This window comes from Leptidea sinapis, chromosome 20, assembly GCF_905404315.1.
Source record: "Leptidea sinapis chromosome 20, ilLepSina1.1, whole genome shotgun sequence".
Taxonomy (NCBI): domain Eukaryota; kingdom Metazoa; phylum Arthropoda; class Insecta; order Lepidoptera; family Pieridae; genus Leptidea; species Leptidea sinapis.
Genome location: NC_066284.1, coordinates 6,905,929 through 6,926,175, shown reverse-complemented (window position 1 = coordinate 6,926,175; position 20,247 = coordinate 6,905,929). Strand labels below are relative to the sequence as shown.

Genomic DNA, 20,247 nt, shown 5'->3' with positions numbered 1-20,247 from the left:
AACAAGAATTAGATAAATTAATTAGATTGTATAAAAATACGCTATTATTTTTATACTTTTTAGTGCATATTATATCAATAGTTTTGGAATAGTGTTTTTAAAGTAGGTTGTTTTTTTTTGTTAAAATTTTGTGTAATCAAATACCAGCTGCACTTTTCCCGAACCGATCTAACATAAGCTCAGAGTACACTGCCACCTTAAAGGCCGGCAACGCATCTCTTGAGTGGTTGTCTATTTTTCCACCGCTCGGACCTATAATCATACCATCAAAATTACATAACCAAGTCGTGTTACCAAATAAGGTCAATGCTCTCTGTGACGCAACAACTCGTCATCATTGGCCGAGAACTTGAATTGTCTGTCGTAATCGTATTACCGTTATTCCACTAAACGACATTCGTGGTGTCTTCAAACATATTCTTGACCTTAACATTATTTCCATACATATTTATATTGTATATAGTATTTAATTTGGTGGTAAAAGTCCTGAATCGATTTAAAAAAAATATCGCGATTGAGATAAGTTCAAGATCTGTGACTGAAATGATAAAAACAAATTTTTATTGTGTGTTATTTGTTGCTTATTAAGATTTTTTACTATTCTATTTTTTAAGAAGGTATCACTTCAACAAATAAAAACAATCGTCGTGGATATTTCTATTGCGCTATAGATAATTAATATTATGGATCACAAAATTAAATTTAAAAGCGTTACGAATTCAAGTGCTGGGAATTATATTGTTTGAATCGTAACAGATATATTTTAAATATTTTATCCATAGTTGACTTTCTCGTCAAAAGAGCAAACTTCGTGAATATTTAAATCAAGGCCGCTATTGTAAAATAGCGCATAATTGAAACCATTTCATGACAGTTAATCAAAAAAATTATATATCTACAGAATATGACAAAATAAATAATTTTTTCTTTACATTTCTTTTTTTTTTATAGACAGTGCGAAAAAACATCACCAATATACCCCTAACTTTTACAGTTGGAGCTATGCTAATCAGTAATCATTCAGTCTAGATAAAATTGAAAGAAATTTTATTAATTGTACACCAATTCTATTTAACATTACAATATAATTTTGTAAAGAAAATTGTATCATGTTTGTAATAAATTATAAATGCTTCTAGAATTAGAAGCAATATATTAAGCAATGAATTAAAACTATGGCGATCTTGTGCGAGAGAAGGTAACACAGCTCCACTCGATTCCTCAAGGCCGGCTCAGTCCATAAGAAAGATAACCTTTTTTCAAAGGTATTTCAAAATGTTCAAAATTTTTTTAATTTAGTCATGTTCGTTGTTATAGCGGCAATAGTATAACATTGTACACACTTTGTCGGCCGGTTGACAGACAGACGGACTGATGAACAACGTCTTAGTAATAGAGTTGCTCTTCGGGTATGTAATATTAAAAACACTCTTACTTAAAGGTAATTAAAGCATAATATAGTTTGTTTAAACAAAAGCTCTACACAACGTGTTACAATTAGTCTGTTAACGTTAGGTATTTTTCAAATAAAACAAAAATTATTTTCAGTCCGTTTAATTCAGGTAATTCACATTTTGAAATTTACAAATATATATGTTGAAATGTCGTTCAATGGAACTTCCGATGTCAATTTTACATTACATTTGGTTCTTGGATCAACCGAAAATTGGCCTGGAATTATAAAAATGTCGCTTAATATTGTAGGTGTAATTGTAGGTGTTATTGAAGCGGACCGGAAATCTACTGCGAATCACTTCTTAATGAAATGTGCTCCATACACGACAGACGTTGAAGGGACGATATGTCTTGCGATTTCGTGAGTTCCATAAGTGTAGGTTGGTAAATAAGACCTTGCTGAGTAAAATGTTGGTGCGGTGTAAGTTGATGGAACCAAGAAAGATGCAGACCGTTTCTTGATCAGATGAGCTGTTGAGTAAATTGGTGAAGTTGAGAAGAATGGAGATGAGTAAGTAGTAATAGGTGAAGCTAAGTGCGTAGATAGAATAGGCGCAGCTGCGTATGTCGTCAACTGGGCAGGGGCAACATAGCTTGATGGTGCAACAAAGCTCACAACTGGTACAGAACGTTTCTTGATCAAGTGAGCGTATTCCGGGATTGCTGAATAGACCAATGGAGAGTAGAACGCTGGAGATGGATGAATGACGCTGCTGGCCTGCTTCGAGATCGTGGTTGTCGCTGGCTTGATCACCGTAGACTTGTAAGTCAACAAGATATCCGGGGTAGCCACAACCGCGGCAAAGAGAGCGGACAACACCACCAATTTGAACATCTTGGTCTGCGTTGCTCGGATGAAAAACGACTGATGCATTCCGAATTGAATCGTTGTATTTATAGAAAGTCATAATAAAAATAAGAAGAGACTTTTGTTATAAACCGGTACAAGAAGGCCATCAAGGATGTTGATATTTAGATCATAAAAGGTTGTCCAGGTGATTACTTTAACTGGACATCACAGTGAACTGATTGGAGCAAATTTTTTTTATTTTTAGACCAGCAGTGCAGAACAATGCGTGGTCATTTGCATCACAATATAATAACAGCTACCTATTCATATATTGATGAGTGCTAGATATACATGAAGGGTTACAAATGAAGCCATCATTTAAAATCAAATAATTTTCATTACCTTCTAACTTATTATTATTAATGCAAATTTACTTAGATTTGATGCGAAAAAAGTGGGATAAATGATCAACTCGCTTCAAAATTTAATTTCACCCCAAAAACAGAAAAGTTCACGAATGACAATAAAAGAAGCCAAAGTAAGACGCCCTTACTAAGAGATATATATTTTTTTTAGGTCGTTCGTTATACAACACGACAAAATTGATCACCGCTTCGGAAACAAATGGCGCTCTGAGAGAGAAGAAGCGTAAGTAGGTGTTTAAATACTCCATACGCTGCTACAATCGAATCAAAATATTTATTTCTTTGTTGATAAACGATTTTTTAGGTTAGAATTTTTGGGTTTGATCTAGAATAAGGATCGAGGTGGGCATTACACAAAAAGAACCGCCACCAACATAAAATATGTATTAAATAATATCTAAGTTATTTAATAACTGCTTTAACCCGCGCTTTCACTGGCGCTGATATCCTTAAATGTTATCTTTAAAAAAAAATAAGTATGTGTTTTTTATTTGTTTGTTTTTTCATTGATAATTATTTTCAAAAGATACAGCTGCAACACATCTGAATTGAACAAAACTGAAATTTTACAATAATATTAGTAGATAATTACTAAAACCTCTTTTGTAATTTTCCAAATGTTATGAGTATTTCTTGAGTGTTAATTCCACTAATATTTGTCTTTCATCCGTTGGATACGTGTTTCGCCTCTATACGAAGCATCTTCTGGACATGTTAACTTGCCGAATTCCGAAACGATTCGGAATTCGTAATATTTAAATAATTATTAACTTCATCATTATCATCATCATATCAGCCGGAAGACGCCCACGGCTGGACAAATTGCTCCCCCAATGATCCTACGACGATCGGTTTTGCGCTGCCCTCATCCAACGCATTCCAGTGATCTTAACTAGATCATCGGTCCATCTTGTTGGGGGCCTACCACTGCGTCTTCCGGGAAGTTGCCGCCATTCGAGTACTATGCTGCCCCAACGGCAATCTGTCCGTCGAGCTATGTGCCTTGCCACTGATCTCGTTTCTAATTTGATCTCGCAGCGAAGTTCCGAGCATAGCCCTCTTCATTGCTCACTGAGCGGCCATGAGCTTTCTCATTAGGCCCATAGTTAGCGACCACACTTGTCTACCGTCATCACTGGCAACAGTGGTTAAAAACATTCGTCTTTAGACACTGGTGGATTCTTTCACGAAATTTGACTTGCCTAACTGGAATGTTTTTCCATCAAACTGGATACTGTACTCGTCAACAAATTCGAGAGTACAGTTACCAACTGTTATGGGAGTACATGGCTATTAGAAATAATCTTCGTCTTGTCCATGTTCTCTCCTCCTACTCCTTGGGAAGCTGTATTTAGTCCACACAAATACGATGCGGTATTACAGATGTATTGCTGAAGACGGATGAGTATAACCAGCCAATATGCTTCGTGTTTGTTAACTATCAGAAAGTGTTTCGTTCGAGATATGGGCGGTGCCATTGATTATGGGTATATCGAAGGGTTGGAGTGTTTGTATGGAAACGCAACCATGTCAGTCCGTCGCCAGGATTAGTTCTCCAAGCCTATCTGACTGCAGCGGGGAGTCAGTCAAGGCGATGTTATATCGCCGAAGCTGCTCACCGCTGCATTGGAAGATGTCTTTAAGCTTTTGGACTGGTACGGGCTGGGCATCAATATCAATGGCGAATACATCACTCACCTTCGATTCGCAGACGATATCGTAATCATGGCTGGGACCATGGAAGTCTTAAGCTATATGCTCGATGGTCTAAATACAGCATTATTCATTAAATTAAAAAAATATTATAAATAAAATAGTAACAGATACTTAGATATATATTTCTGTATTTCTATCTTTTACAATTTCAAGTAATTATAAGATTAGAGGAGCCGAATCAGCATTAATAAGAATTCTAAAACTGATATAAGCCACATTGGTACGTGGAGGGCGAGTATCGAACCGGAGGCTCCATGGTGAGTCAACAGATAACCTTTTACGCCACCACGCTTAGCTTAATGTAAACAAAATGTTGTTGATATGTAAGACAGACGACAAGCCTTTGAACTAAAATACAATCAACGTCACAAATGAAAAACGTGGAAGTTATTGTTCGCAGCACCGAGCTCGCAACAAAAAGCTGTAGAAATAGATACACGTGCTAGAAGTCGACATTTGGGTCACCGAACATTACGTTCAAGTGACGAACGAACATCCGAGATTTCTCATGAATTATTAATTTGTAAAGACGATGCGCGACTTGACCTTACATAATATTACCAGCGGTTATTTTTACAAGTTTTTTCTCATATATTAATTGCACGATTATGTTGTTTAATGCACGCTAAGTAGTAATTAATTTCTAAAAGTATAGTATAAGCACTAAATTTAAATCGTGTAAACCGTTGAGAATCATATTTAAATATGGAGAGTTATTTATATAGCAATTAGTTTTTTATTAAACAATACATATTTAAAAATATTTGATTTTTGTTTTTTCACAACTTCATTTTTATTAATTTTTAGCATTTAATTCAACATTTAAATTTAAAAGTATGTATTTATAATTTTTATACGTTTCTCCGTATTTGTATCTACTAAATATATGGAACTTGTATAAGACATGACTGCGTTCTATAAAATTATTCGAAATTTGCTCAACACTCCGAAAATGTTGCAAGATAAAATTTTAGAATACGTACACTTGGTACTAGATCGCAAGATCCATTCAAAGTTAACAGATTTCTCACAGATGCAGGTCTCACCTGCTCTTTTCAATTGATCCTTATCAACAACAGAATCCATTGGTTCAATAATACAGTCTGTAATTTTTTTGAATATTCATTCGGGTCGATATCCGTCAAAAGTTCAAGAAATTTTAAAAACTAGTACTACTAGTACATATGCAGTAATTGGTTTCTTATTAATCGAGGGCATGACTCCTTCCACGAATTTCCTCTAAGTCTCGTAGTTTCCGACTTGGCCATCACCACCCTTATCAAACCACCCTGGATATATACTGTTTTGGTATATATGCTACTAGAAAAATACGGACGGAAAGAAGAGTAACAGTAAAATAATAGAGTTTCCTTCACTTCGAGTATAGAACCTTTAAAACGCACTTCTAATACACTGTGAAATATGATAATTCTCTAATGTAAACTAGATTAAAATAATATTGCTAATTAACTCAACCCATAAAATATGTGCAAAAGATATTATTAGTGCAGTAATTTAATAAGCTCGTAAATATAACTCAAGATAAAGTTTTAAAAGTGGCCGATACATAATGAAACTGTCACACTGAGACAAAAGTAGTCCTGTCATGGTCAACGATGTATTCCGGTGACGCCCTTCATTAGCGATATGATGCAAGTATAAAAGACGATTGCACTTATCAGTCGGCATCAGTGTGATCTCGAGAGTAACACAGACCAACCTGTCACAATGATGAAGCTGGTGGTGTTATCCTGTGTGCTGGCGGCGGCTTCTGCCCAGTGGCTGTCCCCGATAGCGTACGCCGCGCCCTTCTACCAGCCCTCCATCTACAGAGGACCTCTCTCACTCGCTCCAGGTCAGCCCGCCACCATCCTGGGCTCCGACGGCCGCCCTCTCGACACCCTCGACGTCAACCTGGACCGCGCGGCGCACTTGACCACCAAGGCTCTGGACGGCGGCGTGCACCTCCTGAAGAAACGGTCAGCACTCATCACCCCCTACGCTTCACTCGTCGCCCCCCTGGCCTACTCCACGCCCCTGCTTCAGCCGTACAACTACCGGGGACCCCTGTCCTTGGCGCCCGGCCAGCCCGCCGACATCCTGGCTGCTGACGGCAGGCCCCTCGACACTCTCGACGTCAACCTGGACCGAGCGGCTCACTACACCGCCAAGGCTCTCACCGGCGCTCACCTCTTGAAGAAGCGCTCTGTCGCCCTCGTCAGCCCGCTGTCCACCATCGGCCACGTCAGCATCACTCGGGGTCCACTGGTCCACCCCGCTATCACCTACACCTCACCCGTAGCCCGTCTCTCTCACATCTCATACGCAACTCCCTACGCTCGCATCTACTGAAACTACTGACGTACTGATGTAAATAATATTCGCACTGTAATATACATTAAAACAAAAATTTGATTTAGTTTAATTTCCAAGCTAGCGATAGTCTTCTTTATTAAACGTACCTGTTAGTTATTTACTATATTATATTATAACAGTAGACAAACTGGCAGGAGACTTACGTGATGACAACTAGTGAGTTTACTGGACATTTGCAACACCAGGAGCCAGGAGATCCAATAACCGTCACAAATACAGCACGATTGCTAAATCAACCTATTTCCTTTAGGAGGTGATAGGGGTTACTATTTGTTATAATTTTAACCCCATATACAGTATGTAAAATTAGACCACCTTTGAATTATTATGTTTTTTTTTTTAGCCAAAAAAAGTCAAAACTGTAACATCCAAGGTTAATTAAAAAAAAGTATCAATTTTTCTTCTGAATTTTAAAAACGGTTAAATAGCAACTTCATCAAAAATCCAAGAAACTGGTATTGTTCAGAGTCTACCAACTAATGCTAGAAGACCCCAGTCCATGTTGTTGATTACGAAGAATTAGCCAGCAATAATTTCTCGATGAACCAAAAATATCGACAAACACCCGTCGCCGTACGACTCTCTGCAACACAGTATAAAGCGTGGTCTACAGTGCGTAATGAAGGATTCTATCCCTACCTTCATATTCATGTGCAAGTTTTTCTATAAAGTTACATTCTGTAGATTCATATTAAATACAGATTTGGAAGACGCATCTATTTGAAAAGTCCTATGGACCGATTTGTCTAAATTCGATTAAGATAGGATTACTAGCTACCACAATGAACATTATTGGAGTGGGAAAGTTCACTAAATTTCTAAAAAGTTCAAAAGTGCCGCTACGCCGTTTATCAATCAATGTATGAGTGTTTTATTCACAATTTTAATGTTTTAATACGTATGTTTGTCATTATGTTTAGTTATGTTGTAGTTAGTGTCAGCCTTATAAAATTTTAAAGTTATAATTTAATTGTCACAGAAGATCAGCGTCGCAATACATTTGTGATACAACATATTGCGTGTAATCGTTGGATAGGGCGAGGAGCACACTTTACATGGCCTGCGTGGAGTCCGGACTTAACGCCGGTTGATTTCTATGTCTGGGTTCACATGAAATTTCTAGTTTACGATGTTTCGCCTGGGTTATCCCCTGTAAAACTCAAAGCAAGAAATATAAGCGCAGCAAATGCGATGCGAAATAATTTGACTACTTCGGTAGTTAAACAATTCCGAAAAATAGTGCAACTTTGGGTACGCAATAACGAAAATAACTTCGAGCGAGAATTTTATAAGGCTTAATTACAAAATATCTTAATTGTTTATTGTTATAACTACTAAACTGTTACAGTTTTAAATTTCATTTTTGTTTTATTTACATTGGTTTTAATTAATTTATTCAAACAAAATAAAACTGTATTTACAATACTATGATTATATGAAATTAAAACTATCACTACGGGGAAGCGTACCAAGAATACTGGCAGCATTTCCGCGTTGGATAGCTAGGCTGATCCGTTGACCGAAATAGCTGCCAGCGCTTGAGTTGCCAGTTGCCCTATTGAAGCGAGAAACGCCATGGTAGTAAAGGAAAATTAAAACAAAAGTTGTCACAAATAATCAAGATTCTACCATATCCTTCTGTATTGCATCCAATACAGCCCAGAAATATGTACTCTCAAGACTTGCGATTTCACAAAATCCGAAATGGCTCATATGCTCCAGGTTCAGCTCTTGCTCCTGGAGCATTTCGGTCTTCTATGTGATAGACAATTCGGGTCTAGGCACCTCTAACTTCAAGTTAACCTTATTTTCTCTTGTTTAGATAGTAAATCCAGGAGTTTAGGTGTTTAGTCCTTAGATCTGGCTAAAGCTTTCGTTACTGTGTCAATTAGGTATTTCGTTATTGTGGCATAACATTTATCATAATATAGTATATTGAAAAGTACCATAAATGCACAGAATTATTGTTTATTTCTTAATTAATAATAATAAAAACAATTTCATAAATATACATTATCCTCTGAAGCCGTCTAGAAGGTTTGAGTGAGGGATCGTACAGTCTCACTATATTATTAAATAATTATAGATACGTATTATGTAACGGCGCACAGTGTGCACAGGCATCCGCGAACTTAGTGTGTGATGAGCAATGGCGCAGCACGTGGCACAAGATGTTAACGTGCATCAAGTAGCAAACAGGTCCGCAGACGGATCCCTGCGGAACCCCGCATCGTACCTCTGTGTTCTCACTATACTTGGCGCCCACCCACACGCGATATGAGCGTGTTAGATTAGCTGCAAATAATAGAGTATAGGGAATAGAAATTACAAGTAAATCGAATATGAAAATAATCTAATAAATGATCTAACCTTGATATTAAATTAAACTATCATAGTTTTAGAAATATATTTATTTACCATAGGGCAATAGCATAACATATTGCAACAACACTTGGTAAATGTCATGAAACTACATCAGTTCGTAAAGGGACTTTGACATGGGGAGAAGAACTGATAAGAAACTCCCAGACCATCATTCAAATCATATAACAACTTAAACAGTATTTTATTACTCACGATACTCATTCTCTGTGTACAAAATACATGCAACAAGTTGAGGAATCACTTAATAAATTGTATACTAAAATAACACTTACTAGCATTCAATATTCACAAGGAGCGACGCTATAAATAGATACTTGAAGCGATAATAAGAATATCTGAACAGAAAATCGAAAAAAAAATATCGAATAATTGTTATGGCCTACCGAACCTATTTTCAACTACTACTAGATAAACTTTTTAATGTAAAGTCTATTTCTCAGCTAAATCAACTTTCATCCATAATTTCAACGGCTGTCTTACGAATTTTGCGCGCGAGTTTAACATTTTATACCCATCCTAAGAAAAGTGCTCAACGCCGCTAAAGAAGTTTACACTACAAAAATACTATTTTTGACATTGTTTGTTTGACGGTGTAACGTGAATCATTCTTTAGGCATATTATGACACTGTCCTTGTGTGATGCCCCAGTACAGTTCAAATAGGTTTTAATTGGTTAAGATAATGGGTGTGGATCCGAATGTCTGTTGGACTTGAATTAAACTAATTCGGAACTTGAGACACTTATTTTAATTTAATGTTATTATGGGGTAGTATTATTATGTACTCGATCAAAACTTCTGCTATCTTACTATTGTGCTTAATGAGATATAACCCGCTGATACACAGCCGGATATGGAAATCCAAAAATGCACTTCTTATACACTGCCAAAAACCAAAGAAATATAATACTTCTAGTAAATAAATAGTAAATAAACTAGATTAAAATAAAATAACAATCATGTTGCTAAATAACTCAACACATACAAAATACTTGCAAGAGATATTATTAGTGCAGTAATTTAAATAGCTCATAAATATAACTTAAGATAAAGATTTAAAAGTGGCCGATACATAATGAAACTGTCACACTGAGACAAAAGTAGTCCTGTCATGGTCAACGATGTATTCCGGTGACGCCCTTCATTAGCGATATGATGCAAGTATAAAAGACGATTGCACTTATCAGTCGGCATCAGTGTGATCTCGAGAGTAACACAGACCAACCTGTCACAATGATGAAGCTGGTGGTGTTATCCTGTGTGCTGGCGGCGGCTTCTGCCCAGTGGCTGTCCCCGATAGCGTACGCCGCGCCCTTCTACCGGCCCTCCATCTACAGAGGACCTCTCTCGCTCGCTCCAGGTCAGCCCGCCACCATCCTGGGCTCTGACGGCCGCCCTCTCGACACCCTCGACGTCAACCTGGACCGCGCGGCACACTTGACCACCAAGGCTTTGGACGGCGGCGTGCACTTCCTGAAGAAACGGTCAGCACTCATCACCCCCTACGCTTCACTCGTCGCCCCCCTGGCCTACTCCACGCCCCTACTCCAGCCTCACAACTACCGGGGACCCCTATCCTTGGCGCCCGGCCAGCCCGCCGACATCCTGGCTGCTGACGGCAGGCCCCTCGACACTCTCGACGTCAACCTGGACCGCGCGGCTCACTACACGGCCAAGGCTCTCGACGGCGCTCACTTCTTGAAGAAGCGCTCTGTCGCCCTCGTCAGCCCGCTGTCCACAGTCAGCCACGTCAGCATCGCTCGGGGTCCACTGGTCCACCCCGGCATCACCTACTCAGCACCCATTGCCCGTCTCTCTCATATCTCATACGCAACTCCCTATGGTCGCATCTACTGAAACTACAACAATTGAAAATTAGCTGATGTAAATAATATTCACATTGTAATATACTTTAAAAACAAAATCTTATTTGTTTTAATTTCCAACCTACTGATGAAATTAATATAACATATCTCTTATTATAATATCAAATCTAAAAAAGAAAAAACAAAAAAAAAACCGACTTCAAAAACACTATTCCAAAATAATAGTTAAAACATGCACAAAAAAGTATAAAAATAATTGAGTATTTTAATACAATCTAATTCTAGTTACGATTATTGTAATTTTTGGAATCGGTGTCCTTCCGCCGCGCCCCGCTCTCGCCTCTCACCTCCTCACGACTCAAGCACATCTCACCTATAACTATGTATGTAGTTACAAGCCTATCTTGGATGACATCGACTCCAAAAATTATAATTATCGTAACTAGAATTAGATTGTATAAAAATACGCAATTGTTTTTATTCTTTTTAGTGCATATTATATCTATTGTTTTGGAGTAGTGTTTTTGAAGTCGGTTATTTTTTTGTTAAAAATTTTTCATTTTTTGATTTTTAGTGAATTTGAAGTACACTAACTAACAACTTGTCTAAATATGTGCAGATATACTAAATTTTTGTGTGCAACAATGAACGTAAGCGCTTAATTGAAGAGTTCCGTTACTTTGCCACGGATTTCGTAATCAGAACCTAACCAAACTCTCACCAAACTATCTTTGAAGTATATCCTTTCCAATAAAAAAATAATCATCAAAATCCGTCGGCGCGATATTGAGTTATTCGTAAATTTATCATTCAAGTTGCTACACGTATTATAAGTAAAATTAAGACTTTTATGATTTTTCTCATGCATCCCACTGTCAGATCTGGACCAAATTACAATGGGACCACTCAGGAAGCACCAGCTTTGAAATAAAAAAAGAATTATCAAACGATAACATACCGACGAATTGAGAACCTCCTCCTTTTTTGAAGTCGGTTAATAACTAATACAACCCACAATATATAGAGGTATATATTCAAGTGTCCCAAAATTCAACGATAATCTGGCGATGGGACAAGTTGATTGATCATACGGGAAATAAAATAAAATATTATTTAAATATTTACCCCCTTATTCATAATGGTCCGCTAACTTAAAACAGCCGCTAAGGAGTGTTTTTTCTCATTCTAACTGAGGTCAATAGAAGAAGACAGAGTGAGAATTAGCAATGCTTTAAGTTATAAGACTATTATGAATAAGGGGGCTAATCTTTCAATAATTGAAAGGTTTTTAACCAACCTTATACTTGGGTACTGTGATAGCAAATTTTAATACATAGAGATAATTTTTTATAAGAGCAACGTTGGTACCATGACAGTTGCAAAATTAAATAAGAAAACCTTGTTTCCATTCAAATTAAACTTAAGTTCAGTTTTGTCCTGAAGTTTTAGAAAATTGTCTGTGTACAACTTAAGACACTATACTTAATGAGAAAACAGTGTTAAAAATAATAAAATCAAATGCCTTATTACCAATATTTTACCAGTGGGAGGCTCCTTTGCACAGGATGCCGGCTAGATTATGGGTAACACAACGGTGACTTTTTCTGCCGTGAAGCAGTAATGTGAAAGCATTACCGTGTATCGGTATGAAGGGCGCCGTAGCTAGTGAAATTACTGGATAAATGAAACTGAACATCTTATGTCTCATATACAAAGTAATTTCACTAGCTACGACGCCCTTCAGATCGAAACACAGTAATGCTTACACATTACTGCTTCATGGCAGAAATAGGCGCCGTTGTGGCAACCTATAATCTAGCCGGCATCCTGTGCAAAGGAGCCTCCTATTGGTAAACTCGTTTTTCTAAACAAAGCTAAGAGATTCATTCAAATTGTCTGCTTTTAGAGGTTGAGGGATTCCCTCATTAAGAGCCAACTTTGAGCGCAGTCAGACTGACCAATAAAACCGGCATCTTTAATTAAATATACACGGAATTATTTATATTTGTGCTGTTAATTTATGAACAATTCATTTAATTAATTCTCATATGGCCTTAACTATTATTCGGTCTTGTTTATTTGTTCCAAAATTTACGTACCTCTTAAGGTCTAGCCCGTTATGGAAATTTCCAAATTTGCTTGATGTGATTGATATTTCACTTAAAAATATTTTAGAAACCATTTTGAATTGCGCGTTTACAGATCGTGCATGGTCTCAAGCCTCTTTACCGATACGGTTTGGTGGTTTGGGTACTCGCAAAGTTTCGGGCGTTGCCTTACCAGCATTTCTATCTTCAGTTCATAGTGCGCAGCCTTTGGTTACTAGAATTGTAAATCATGTACCAGGTAACTCAGAGATTGTGTATTTGAACGAAGCTAAAAATGCTTGGCTAAATATTGCAAACATTCAAAATTTTCCAGACGATTTAAAGTGTCAAAAAGCATGGGACGCACTTCTTTGTAAGTCAGCCTTTGATGATCTTTTGATCTCATCTACTGACATAACAGAGCGTGCTCGTCTTTTGGCCGTGACAGAAAATGAGTCGGGATTTTGGTTACAAGCCTTGCCTTCTGCGCCGATTGGAACGCTACTTGACAATATGACATTGTCAATATGCGTATCACTCCGGCTAGGTATAAAACTGAATGAACCACATCAATGTAGATGTGGCGTTCAGGTAGATGCTCTTGGACGCCACGGGTTATCCTGCCTAAAATCGGCAGGCCGTATCAGTCGTCACGCCAGCATTAATGAAGTCATCCGCAGGGCATTTGCCGCTCTTAATATACCAGCTGTTTTAGAGCCAAATGGTATTACCCGCCGCGATGGCAAGCGTCCTGATGGAATGACGCTGGTGGCTTGGGCACGGGGAAGGGCGCTGGTGTGGGACGCTACTTGCGTCGACACTCTGGCTCCTTCTCATGTCCAAGTTACGTCAGTTGGTGCTGGGGCTGCTGCTTCGACTGCCGAAGACAGCAAGCGTCGCAAATATGTTGGTCTCAGTGAGTCATACATCTTTGTGCCGTTTGGTGTCGAGACACTTGGCCCGTGGGGCCCAGAGGCGCGGAGAATGTTCAAAATACTATCTTCGCGCCTCAATAAGGCTACTGGAAACCCAAGTGCTGGCAGCTATTTCGGTCAACGGATCAGCCTTGCTATCCAACGGGGTAATGCTGCCAGTATTCTTGGTACGCTTCCACGTAATGATAGTTTTAATTTTATGTAGTCGTAGTATTGTAAATATAGTTATAAGATTTGTTTTGATTAAATAATATACAATATTCATTATATAAAAAAAAACAAAATCATTCATTTATGTGTTGCAAATCCTTTTCACCTGAAGTAAAGTGATCACCGCTGTCCACATTATCTCACAACATCAGAGAAATCAGCAATTTTTTTTATCCTAGTCCATGCCATTCTTGTAATAACAATATATTATCACCGTTATCTGAGCAGAAATTTATAATTTTAGCTTATTTGGTTGAAGATAACAGATTTAAAATTAAGTTGCATGATTTGACACCAACGAACATACAAAATATATTGCTAGCAGTTGTAAAAGTGGTTTTAACACGGCATTTGCACCTTATTTTCATGACCATATTAGATTGGTACAAGAGTTTGAGCATATTCGGTTGAAAGAATTTAATAGATCGTCTCAATAATGCATTATCATTAAGATAGTAGGTAACGTACGAAATTGCCCTTTTATTGTAAAAGATACTTCGAATTGACATAGAACCGTCATGGTTTGTGATTTTTGAGTGAACGTGACCCATATGGTTTTACTCGCTCGTTTGTAGTCCATTTCCATAAAAAAATAGACAGCATCGACCAGGCACTACAATAAGCGCCCGTTAACGAGCATGACGCGATGGCTGGTCCAGCCATTATCAGTAGATATCATTGTAAATATTGGCCTTTTTTAAACTGGTGTTAAATGACCACCGCCACCCACATTTTCTTGCAACACCAAAGGAATCACAGGAGAGTCGCCAGCCTTTAAGGAAGGTGTACGCGTACGCTTTTTTTAAGGTACCCATGTCGTATCGTCCCGGAAACATTGCACAAGGAAGCTCATTCCACAGCTTTGTAGTACGTGGAAGAAAGCTCCTTGAAAACCGCACTGTGAAGTACTGCCACACATTCAGATGGTGGGGATGATATCCTAATTATTAATTGTGGCTTGTCGTGCGAAAGTGGTATTCGGGGGCAGGAATCAGGCGAAACAGCTCTTCGGAACACTCCCCGTGATAAATGCGATAGAAGACACACAATGACGCGACGTCTCTACGCAACACCAAGTGATGCAGCCGTTCACAGAACACTGGGTCCCCGACAATTCAAAGTACAAAGTAGATAATATTTAAGTAATTAAACAATACCATTTCTTATCGCTGTAGGCCTTAATTTGCAAACAGAATATAGAAGATGTAATTAGTCTCTGACTAAGCTGCAAAAGTTGTGACTTAACATATTATGTTTGATCACCTTTTTGCAACATTAAGTCAGGGACGAGTAAAAAAATAAGGACTCCGTGTCACCTTACAAAACAGTGAGGCACCAAAACAAGCCGGTAAACGTGTAAATACATAGCCCCACGCATACACTAATACAAACCGATCGGCCGCCATTATGAGATTTGCCATCGTCTGTGACAGATCAGTTTGCGTCGCAACAAAATATTTTAAAAATGCCGTCGTGCGTTGTGAAAAAGTGTGAAAACAATAATATGAAAGTATTTGTAGATATATAATTATTTAAGAGAGAAAAAATTGTGTAACTGGTATACCCCGTTACCGCACACACGCTACCATAAAGGTTTACTTGCTAATATCACGGCGCGGAGTCCTTCTTTTTTTACTAGTCCGTATATTAAGTATGCTAAATTCTATTTGACAAGCTACGACTCACACCCGCGATTTGTATGACGCTTTGTGTTAGTGTGCGTGAATTGCTCAAAATAGAGGTTAGTTCTATAGTCTATTTTTTCAACGTTTTCACAGCTGTCATAGTCTATCTAGACGTATTAATTTACGGCCGTTTTTAATAACGTACCTCTAGTAACGGATAAATTGCTATCACCGTTAAATGACAAGATCTTATCTATCCATAGTTATGTCCAATATAGTTTGTTATTAGTTATAGTCCAATGCTATCCGTAAATAGGTTATTGAAATGAAAGTAAGCGGAAAAGGATAGATCTGTTTACCTTGGCCACTAAGCGTTCAGTTGCCAAGTTATCTGCACACATTATAAAAAAGTCTCAAAAGTGGGTGTTTTGTGAGAATTCCCTTTAAAGACCGTTCATTTTCAATACACGTTGCGCCTCTTAAATAAAGTAACAATTACGGTACAATTAAGCATTAGTATGGAGCCTGTACCAAAATGACAGTTGTAATAATTCTTTATCTCCACAAAGTCTCACTTCTAGGAAATGTTCTCAATTCTCAAAGCACTTGGAAGTAAAGTCTCTGATAACTCTTGTAATCACTGTATTTGGGCAGAATTTCCACTTAAAATTCACAGTAAGTAATGAATACTAGAATTTAGCACTCTATCTCTAAAGGGAAGTAGGTATTCTTAATGGGTCAATAACTATTATGTAGACAACTCGATAACATATTTTGCATGTAAATTGACGAAACATGGAGGATGTTATGTTAGGTATGTTCCTTTTAATTCAACTTTTTGACAATAGTTCGCCATCTGTGTGTGTCTTTAGCTACGTGCAGTGCGTCATGAAGGTACCCAAAGATGTGCGGATTTGGTCAGACGATCAGTTGTTCGAAGTTGTGGCTATCTTTTCTGGTGATATGTCCAAAGAACTCTAAGATTCTACGGAGGCTGATGGATGAGAGTCTGTTTTTTACAGCTTGAGTGTGAAGGATGGATTGGTTGAAGCGGAATGCTGTCCATGGGATTTTAAGCATATTCCTCCAGCACCACATCTCAAAGACATAAATCCGATCTCTGTCTTTTTTTAGTGCCCATGTCTCAGCCCCATAGCTAAAGATAGAAAATATTTGAGTGTTGACTAGCCTCATCTTAGTTTTTCGTGAGATGTTACGGTCACGCCATATTTTTCGGAATTGAGAATTGACGAAAATATTTTCAATTTCATAGCTTTAAAAGGGCACGACAGCCAACCGTGATAATGCTTGTAAACTTATTGCAGAAGAACTTATTACAGAAAAACAAATTGTAATATTCACTATTAATTAATATTTAATACTGATAAGAGCAGTTATATTAATCATAAAACATTACAATTTCATACAAACTATATCCCACAGTTTGGTATTTGCACAGAGTACCGATTAGTTGTGGTAAGTTCCTGTTGTTCGAGACGCCACTCAGGATGATCGTCACATATACAGAATGTGATGGCATTCGATTCGAATCGATAAATTTTGACCAATCGCCAGTATTATTAGGGCGCCCCAACATCCAAGACAAATGGTTCTGAACAAAACGACTTATGTAGCCAGGTAGTCATATGTCTTTAATAACAAAGCTTTCTTTTATGTGAACTCAGTCGTATATGGATGACACCATAATACGAATACTTTGAATATCTACTTTTAATAAAGTTACAATAATATAGTTTACAGACTATTTAAGATATCTTAGATATAATTAAAAAATATTTATAAAGTAAAAATTCTTTATAAGAGAATGATTGAATTGCACTGGTGGCTTGGGCAAGGGGAAGGGCGCTGGTGTGGGACGCTACTTGCGTCGACACTCGCCAGAGTGAGAAGGAGCCATCCTTCTCATGTCCAAGTTACGTCAGTTGGTGCTGGGGCTGCTGCTTCGACTGCATATAGGGCTGGAAACTCAAGCGCTGGCAGCTATTTCGGTCATCGGATCAGTCTAGCTATCCAACGCGGAAGTGCTACCAGTATTCTTGGTACACTACTCCGAACCGATAGACTCATAGCATTGTAAATATAGTTATAAGATATTTTGTTTTTCTGTCATCTATTTCACGTTCTTGTGAGACGCTGAAATATCGTGAAGAACGTTTGTTAGCTTTGAATGACAGGTAGCCTAAGACCCATTTATCGGGACACGGGTTGTGTATATATATATATATATATACATATGATATTTAATAATAATATATAATTAATTAAATGAAAACTCCTAAAAACCGTCCACAAACTCTAATTATATCATCCACGTAAACAAAAATATTCATAAAATGAAAAGTACTGGGCCAAACCATATCAAATTTTTTTGGGACTAAAAAAATGTAAATCGGATTATTAATCTCAGCGTTATCAGTGTACATACATTATTGAGAACAGGAGGCGCTTTTTGAAGTTGGTTGAAAATGAAACAGCATTTTGTTTACTTAATAATTATTTGTTAATCTGGATAATAAGCGATTTGAACTTTCAGTGGTCTTGAATGTGCGGTTGTGAATTCACTGATCAAGTAAGTGATCTTTATTTGTTATCAAAAGTAGTTCCCTTCATGGTCAACAATATGTGTGTTCCGGTGACGCCCTAGTAATAGTATTATGATACAAGTTGGCGTGTATATAAACGATATTCACAATCGTGAAAGCATCAGTGTGATCTCGAGAGTAACACAGACCAACCTGTCACAATGATGAAGCTGGTGGTGTTATCCTGTGTGCTGGTGGCGGCTTCTGCCCAGTGGCTGTCCCCGATAGCGTACGCCGCGCCCTTCTACCGGCCCTCCATCTACAGAGGACCTCTCTCGCTCGCTCCAGGTCAGCCCGCCAACATCCTGGGCTCCGACGGCCGCCCTCTCGACACGCTCGACGTCAACCTGGACCGCGCGGCGCACTTGACCACCAAGGCTCTGGACGGCGGCGTGCACCTACTGAAGAAACGGTCCACACTCATCACCCCCTACGCTTCACTCGTCGCCCCCCTGGCCTACTCCACGCCCCTGCTCCAGCCTTACAACTACCGGGGACCCCTGTCCTTGGCGCCCGGCCAGCCCGCCGACATCCTGGCTGCTGACGGCAGGCCCCTCGATACTCTCGACGTCAACCTGGACCGCGCGGCTCACTACACGGCCAAGGCTCTCGACGGCGCTCACCTCTTGAAGAAGCGCTCTGTCGCCCTCGTCAGCCCGCTGTCCACCGTCAGCCACGTCAGCATCGCTCGTGGTCCACTGGTCCACCCAACCCTCGCCTATTCCGCACCCGTAGCCCGGCTCTCTCACATCACATACGCAACTCCATTCTTATACTGAGAATTAAAAACTACAGCGATACCTTCTTTACAAACTTGACATAATATGTTTACAATAAATGAATTCAAAATACAAACGTTTATTTTTAGTAACATTCATATATAATACACAAACAAGTTACACGGCTGTATCTTTAGCATAGTAATTTTTTTTTCATAAAAATATTATAAATAACAACATAAAATTGGAAGCAATACAGAATAATTCACAATTGAAGTACTGTAAGTGTCGTTAGGTGCTGATTCCACATATCAGTCTTGGGGCTTAATCTCTCCATCTTTTTATTTCACGATGAAAACAGTATTACCTGCTTTAAAATGAATGCTTGTTTATATTATAACAACAATATTACCTGCCTTAAAATGAGTGCTTGTTTATATTATAACAACAATATTACCTGCCTTAAAATGAGTGCTTGTTTATATTATAACAACAATATTACCTGCCTTAAAATGAGTGTTTGTTTATATTATAACATCAATATTACCTGCCTTAAAATGAGTGCTTGTTTATATTATAACAACAATATTACCTGCCTCAAAATGAATGCTTGTTTATATTAAAACAATAATATTACCTGCCTTAAAATTAATGCTTGTTTATATTAAAACAACAATGTTACCTGCCTTAAAATGAAAGCTTGTTTATATTATAACAACAATATTACCTGCCTTAAAATGAGTGTTTGTTTATATTATAACAACAATATTACCTGCCTTACAATGAGTGCTTGTTTATATTATAACAACAATATTACCTGCCTCAAAATGAATGCTTGTTTATATTAAAACAATAATATTACCTGCCTTAAAATGAGTGCTTGTTTATATTATAACAACAATATTACCTGCCTTAAAATGAGTGTTTGTTTATATTATAACAACAATATTACCTGCCTTAAAATGAGTGCTTGTTTATATTATAACAACAATATTACCTGCCTCAAAATGAATGCTTGTTTATATTAAAACAATAATATTACCTGCCTTAAAATTAATGCTTGTTTATATTAAAACAACAATATTACCTGCCTTAA

The 20,247-nt window shown here is 37.9% G+C and overlaps 2 protein-coding genes across 2 annotated transcripts; both read left to right on the top strand.

Moving 5' to 3' along the window:
• Positions 1-6,089: 6,089 nt before the first annotated feature.
• On the top strand, positions 6,090-6,798 carry LOC126970197 (uncharacterized). The gene has a single exon (XM_050815980.1). The coding sequence runs from the start codon at positions 6,115-6,117 to the stop codon at positions 6,736-6,738; it is 624 nt and encodes a 207-aa protein (XP_050671937.1). The 5' UTR covers positions 6,090-6,114; the 3' UTR covers positions 6,739-6,798.
• A 3,557-nt stretch (positions 6,799-10,355) lies between these two features.
• Positions 10,356-19,287, top strand: LOC126970198 (uncharacterized). The gene is made up of 2 exons (XM_050815982.1): positions 10,356-10,506; positions 18,721-19,287. Exons 1-2 carry the CDS (start codon positions 10,380-10,382, stop codon positions 19,209-19,211), a joined length of 618 nt encoding a protein of 205 aa, XP_050671939.1. The 5' UTR covers positions 10,356-10,379; the 3' UTR covers positions 19,212-19,287.
• Positions 19,288-20,247: the final 960 nt, after the last annotated feature.